Source organism: Morone saxatilis, unplaced genomic scaffold (assembly GCF_004916995.1).
Source record: "Morone saxatilis isolate NCDOM2014 unplaced genomic scaffold, NCSU_SB_2.0 Contig1, whole genome shotgun sequence".
Classification (NCBI taxonomy): domain Eukaryota; kingdom Metazoa; phylum Chordata; class Actinopteri; family Moronidae; genus Morone; species Morone saxatilis.
In genome coordinates this window covers 16,995,489-17,002,723 of record NW_023339651.1, presented here as the reverse complement: position 1 = coordinate 17,002,723, position 7,235 = coordinate 16,995,489, and the positions used below count along the sequence as shown (strand labels likewise).

General features: G+C 38.6%; 1 protein-coding gene across 1 annotated transcript in view; it reads right to left on the bottom strand.

Moving 5' to 3' along the window:
• LOC118331519 (zinc transporter ZIP11-like) overlaps positions 1-7,235 on the bottom strand; it is a 92,146-nt gene that overhangs the window by 46,430 nt on the left and 38,481 nt on the right. The window contains exon 2 of the mRNA XM_035666508.1: positions 3,319-3,436. Coding sequence (XP_035522401.1) covers positions 3,319-3,436 — 118 coding nt within the window. The remainder of the gene's footprint in view (positions 1-3,318; positions 3,437-7,235) is intronic.

Here is a 7,235-nt window from a genome sequence, read left to right as displayed (position 1 = left end):
TGAATTGAATTGAATTATATATATTTCTGAGGGACCAGCGTGAAATCAAGGCTTAAAAGTGTCAGTTAAGCCCCAGTTATTCTATTGGAGCCGTTTGACTCCATCACAGTATGGCAGTTCAGCCTTTTTTTTTTAGATAAAACATTCACTGTTTTTGATGTATAAACAGCATAATAGACTGAGTTACACAGGCACCAGGAAATATGACTCCTACTTTCATATTTCTCTGTGTAGAGCAGATTGGATATGCGGCACTCTGGATAGCACAGTCAAACATGCAGGGATTTATAACACAATGTGATTCCCAAGGGAATCAAACTGATTTATATATATGTGTGCACATTTCTGTTTACTGTGTTGGCGACTCGCCTCGGACGCCCTCAGGCAAGCCACAGGGATGCAATGAAATTTGTAACTAATCTGTAGAAGGTCGTCTGAAATATACATTCAGTCTGTGTGCTTTGGAGCTGCAGGAAAATGTACCATGACTGTAACAATGAGGGAAGCTGGGACTCATGGCCATGTTTGACAATACTATATTATTTTTCGAGGGTTTTGAAATATTATTTGAATTGTAGCTCTTCAGAACAATGCCCTTCTATCTGCTCAGGAATATGCATCTTATTCCTTTGTCTGAGTGCAAACTTGAAGTTCCTTCAATTTTAACAAGTTTTCAAGAGTTTCTTTCTGCCTTTGTTTTTCAGTTGAGCACCTCCAGCTGCTAACTGTGATATGTCCCTGAAAATAACATCAAAGCAACTCAAGACCTTTCACTGAATTTTCTTCACATCTGACATTCTGCAGCTTTACCTGACAACAGCTCTTGCGTCAGTGCCCAGCCAAACTCCCCGGTGATTTCAAATGATGGAAAAATGTCTTTACCATCATCTTTAATGTGAGGTCACAGTGACAATAATGCAAATGACGAGTAGTAGTGACTCAGATAAAATGACTCAGACAGCATTTGCAGTCACAAAGGAATTGACAATCAAAAAATACCTAAACCGTTTAATCGGCAATGCTCAGGCTGCTATCTAACACTGACCTATGTCTGCATAAATTAACTTAGCAATAAGCTTTTTTTGAAAACAGACAGTTCTGCATGCTAGCAGTAAAAGCATTCCCATTTAGGAAGTTCCCATTTAAGTTTCAGAGCCCTGCTCTTGTGTATGCTGACTCGTTGAGGTGGCTGACTGGACATTTGATTGGAACGGAGCCATTGTTAATGCTGTTAGTTCCACTTGTGCTGTTCCTGCTGTGTCAAAATATTTGCTGGGGAAAAGGGTCTATTACGTTACATAATTAGAGACAAAAATGCGAAGGAAAAACTATTTTTGCATGCAGGCTCCTGCTGCTACAGTCCATTCATTCCCTGTATATTGTAAAAATCCCCTGTATATTAAAAACTATCTTAGAATCTGAAATATTCTGTTTACTAAATACGGTGGAATATGAGTTGAAAAATCAATGCTGCTGCCTTTCAAATTGAATTTTTTTTAGTAAATTTGCACAAGTCAGATATGTCTAGAATATCCCAGAGGAATTATTTTGCTTTTCTTTTGCTTTTTTTTTTTACCAGTAAAAAAAACCTTAGACTACCAACTAAAACTAGAGGGAGTGGGATGGGGGTTATACCTGTTGGTTATAAATTAGACCTAATCCCATCTCGGGTTGTCTACCCCCCTCACACACATACTGGTATTTTAAGTTTTCTTCCTACTTGCTTTTTGCCTTGGAACATAAACTTGTTTTCCATCAAATAATATTTAGTTTCACTGGATGGAAGGTAGACATTTTTGAATTTATCGCAGTAGTTTAATGGTACACCAAACTATATAATGGCTGTGGCTCAGATGGTAGAGTCGGTTGTGTAATAACCAGAGGGTAGTTGGTTTTATTCCTGGCTTCACCAAAGTGTCCTTGGGCAAGATACTGAACCCCAAAGTATGCGTGAGCTCAGCATCATCGTGAGCGCTTCTGGATAAGAAGCTCTGTATAGCTCCTGATGAGCAGGTTGGCACCTTGCATGGCAACCTTTGCCACCAGTGTATGAATGCGTGCGTGAACAGGTCAATGAGAGAAGTGAGGTAAAGCACTTTTAGTGGTCGGTAGAACACAAAAGTGCTGTATAAATGCAAGTCCATGACTTCATGTTGACTTCACTTCCTGGTTTGTAGAAAGCCTTTCTAAATATGAACCACACTACAGGTGTGCACCCTAACTTAGTCTTCTAACACTATGAAACTAACACCAGGCAGAAACATTTTTCTCTGGTCAACATGTTTAATTTACAGTTTTCACTATTTGCATTGCTAATCCTTGCGTATAATCTGGGTTGAGAATCAAGAGATTGTATGATGCAGAGCCACTTAATATTCTCACTGAGAGCCAGTCAGCAGGTAAGATGTCATTGTATCTAATATACTGCCAGCCAGTGAGGCGAGGAAACAACATTGATTTATCTGCCACAAACAAACAATATCAGTGTGCTAACACACTCAAACACACATACACACAACTGGCTTCTTTGAAAAAAAATTATCTATTTTTCCACTTGATTTGTGGAAACTTGCATTTATTTGTTCTAAAATGTTTTACCACGTTGCCCTCTTTTGTAGATGCTTATGCAGTTTGCATGTAATTGCCCATCCTGCTATAATCTTTCATTTATTTGACGGAAGATGAGATGTGTTTATTAACTCCTCGGCTTCACCGTGTCACAAGCCCTAAATGAGTTTGTTTGTTGTCTTACAGACAGAAAATGTCAATAAAAGCCTGCAAATTCTAAAGCACTCTAGACAAGCGTGACAATGTTTGTGTTTTACAGTACATGTATGTATGTGACTTAATGTGCGTAATGTGTGAGACAGTTGCATGCAGAAAAGGTTAGTGTCCCAAACCCGAGAAAACACACCGATGATCATTTCTTAAGAGCTATCCAGATTGAAACAGCATTTAAAGTTAGGAAAACACCCAATAAGTGGAACAGATGGACAGATGAGGTAGACAGAGAAAAGCCAACAGCAAAAAGCAAAATCAGGAAATTGAAAAGAAGCCATCAGAGAAATTCCAGATAAGATTTTACAGTGGTAGCCAATGCAGTCCCTCTTCATTATTATGCATCAGTGCCTGCAACTTGATTTTCCCTTTGGATCAGATGCAAATAAAATGGGACTTCAGTGGCTACAGCTGTAGTGCTGGTATGCTTTTTTTGATGACGTGTAATAAACCCGTTTTTTTCCTGAAATCTGTGCACAAATTGCAATAGTTGATGTGGGTATATGAAGGGAGGCTTGCCTGAGAGAGGTCCAGCTCTACCTATCCTGATGCTCATCTCCTCGTCCAGGAGTTGGAACGAGGGCTCCTCCGCTTTCTCTTTGGCCACCTTGGATTCGGGTGGCAGAGCCAGGGCAATGTGTGGGTCAGCACCTACACCCTGTGGATGACAGAAAAAGACAGAGAGAGAAGGGGTTGACATCTATTTTATACACAGAAGGTCACAGGTAATGCTTTATTTTATGGGTCCTGCAGTTTACTCCGATGGAAATTGTCCTAACTATTTTCTAAAAGCAAGCTGGTATGTAAGAGTAAATTTTTAAGAAATTACTGAAATGTCTGCAATTTACACTGGATGAAGAATTGAAATCTGTCAGGGTAAAATTACTTCATTACAAGTCAAAGTCCTGCTTTCATAATTTTACTCTAGAAGTAGTAGATGGCAAAATATAATAAGATATTATTGGATTGTTATCGCTGATGAATTCTTATATAAGCTGTTGATGTGAAGCAAATATTAACTGCTTTCTATTCTGTTCTATGATTAAAAGATTTCCTTCAGTCATTTATCTTGCAAGTTCAGTTTGTGGTGTATCAGTACCACCTCAAAGCTAGATTTTCACACATGGATCCTTTTTAAGATAGGGCCTCCAGATCAGGTAATCAAACAGGACCTAGCTTAAAGCCGCAGTGGGTGACTTTTATAAAAATACCTTTTTGTCATATTTGCTTTCTCTATATCCCGACAGTAGTACACGAGACAGATAATCTGTGAGAAATTCAGGTTTGTCTAGCTCCTTCTAGTGCTCCTAATGGCATTGGCAAGAATCCATCGGGCATGAACAAAACAAAACCATCAACAAGATGCTTTGGGACTTCAGTTGATATAGCGCTTTAGAGTGATTTTCCATATTCTCATCTACGAAACGACAGTTAATCAGATTACCACAAATTAATTGCCACACAGTGAATACAGGCACTCCTGGGGATCTTGGTAATCCAGCCTTGCACTATTACTTTATGTCCTATGTTTATACTGTATATTTTTTATATTTCTTACACTGTTTTTATTGTACATGTGTATAGTGACAATAAAGGCATTCTATTCTATGCGCACAGATCAGCGGGTCCCTGGACTCTCAGATCTTGCACTGTAAAGTGAGACTGTGAAACTTCATACAGCTACCATATGTTTTACCACTGCAATGATAATCCAGTGAATGGGGTGTTTGCAAGTCAGATAGGAAAGTTTCACCCATGTGTGAGTAAAAGGAAGAAATGTCATTCAACTATTGAACATACAACAATCTCAATCCAGCTGATTAGTTGCCATACCAAAACACAATGAGACAAGAAAAGTCATTGGATGTTTTGCAAGGCTTCAGTAGTTCACCCTTTAGATAACAGAAAAGGAATATAAAATGCAAATGACGCCTCATTGGAAATGCACAGTGGCTGTACAGCTGTTTTCATATCAAATTGTGATTTGGAATTCACTATCAAAGGTCAACTTTGATAGGTGAAACGTAAAAATTATTTATTAAACACAAAGTAGATTTTCACCACATCAGAGATGCACTATAGTACTTCATTACTGGCAACTTCACATACATATGAGACCATAAATCCACCCTCACAAAAAAAACAAAAAATTCAGTCAGACATGTTCTTTTTCACTTAGTTGTATCTGACAAAAGGAGAGTAATGATGATGGTCCCATTTGCACTGTTCATTTCACAGGCAGAAAAGCAGAAAACACTACAGCAATCAGCCATCTTAATCAGGTTGTTCATTCCCTGCAATGTTACTGCGTTACAACCATTATCGAGACAGGATGTTGACTTGCAAAACCAGGTTATTGAAATAACTTTTTGCAAAGTCAATCATCTGTGTTCATAAACACAGCAAACGTTTGAGCATGTTAATTAGTTAGAAAACGGAAGGAACTAATTAAGGACAACATTATGAAAGATGACTAACTCGAGGAGACAGACTAACAGCCCGGTGAGATTACTTTGCACAAATAATGGAAGCACTTTCAATAACTTCACCAGGTTTTTTCCCCCTACAATAAGATTGCTTTCAAAGTTTGGTCAATACTGGTAGAAGATAAAACAATCTGGTTGATGATCAGTTACAGTACACCGCATAATGACATTAAATTCCACTTATTTAAGAACAAAGACTAAACTTTAACAGAAAATCCATTAAAATTAAAAATCAGATAAATGAATGTCAGATACTATCTGAGACCAACAAATACACGCAAAACTGAACAATGAATTACCAACAGAGGTGGGTTTAATTGAGTGTTGTTGTTTTTTGGCAAATTTCATGAAAACAGAGAGCCCACATATTCATTAGCAAACCATTAGATGAGTAATGTCTAAAAGTGAGGGCTAAAAAAAACATTTGCAACCATATTTCCCCTCCTTCAACGCTGCAACATGTCCATTCCTCCCCCATGTTTGTGTCACAGGCAGTTAAAAGTACTGGGAGAGCTTGTGTGCATCAGAATGTACTCACATGTTTTCTCAGAATCATATTGGGGCAATAACAAACAAATACTTAAGCGGAATCTGCAGACTGTATAATTAAAATTGGACGTAGTCTTCGTGACGTCACCCATTAGTGTCCAAGGAGCTGTTGTAAAGCTTATTGTAGTCGCCAAAGGTCGGCTTTGCCAGCTCCCGGCTAATCCAAAAATGGGCAGATACATGGAGTGTGGGAAGAGCTCAATGAAGCCTGAACGGGAAATTTAGAGACCAAAATCTTTTTTGTACCAGGCTGTTAACATGTTTATTTCTGCTGTAAAGTTTGGTATTTTAATATGGGACCTTATGGAGATTGACTCACTTCTGTAGCCAGCCTCAAGTGGGCAGTTTTTGTTACTTCCACGTCGCCAGCTAACCAACCAATTAACGCAGGTTACAAAAAAACCCCACCTAAAATGACTGGAGAGCTTTATAATACCTTTATAATGACTTACTAGTCTCCTTCTTGCTAGCTCACTAGGATCTGAGTTTTCAGTGTACTACAAGAATACACATCTTCGTGGCTATGTGACTTCTGCTGATGAGGGTCAAAAAGGTACATTAAATCAATCTTGATTCATTGTTGTAAGACAATAAAACATGAAAGGGAAGTGAATACTTTTTATAGGCTGATATTTTTGCACTGGCTATGAAAATCAACACAATGTTAAAATGTAATTTTCTCTGAGCCATGAATTTATTTCAATATGTATTTGTCCTTCTTGCTCTTTGGATATTACTTACGCTAGTGGCAATGAGGCGTATGAGAAGGATGCAGCCCAGAATGGCGCACAGGAGGGAAAAAAAAATATGGAGGGAGTTTTCTCAGGCATAAACTAATGAGTGAGATGGTGCATGACATTTGGGGATGTTGTGGTGTCATTGTTAGGCTGAAAACACAGAATGCAGCCTGACCAGCAGGCACAAGTTCATCAAAACACAGAGATTTTACACACATTTCTTATGAATTAATGTGCAGACCGTCTGTATTGTTTTAAATATTACATGTATTTTACAAGTTGTTGCTTCAGCAAGAGACTTCACCATTTAAATACTTAATCATTCCAGAATCAGAGTCAGAAATACTTTATTTCCCATCTTTGCTGTTTTGTATGCATCTGTTATTGAGAGGAAGATATACCATCTCCAGCTAGTTTCTTATTGTTAACTGTCACCATGTACTGTTTGTAGATATGTGTGTGGGCATGTCTGAGTAAGTGTGTATTCAGCTGAATGTGTGTGTGTGGCGTGACGGGACAGTTCATGTACCATCTTGAGGGGACGTTATTAACCCGCAGTGGCCTTTGGTGGTGACGGCCCATGACACAATCTCATCAGCAGGTCCAAGCTCACCATTAAAACACTTTCCAGCAGCAGTCTGGCTCTGGTGATCACTGAATGTCATCTCTCTGTCTCTCTGTCTCT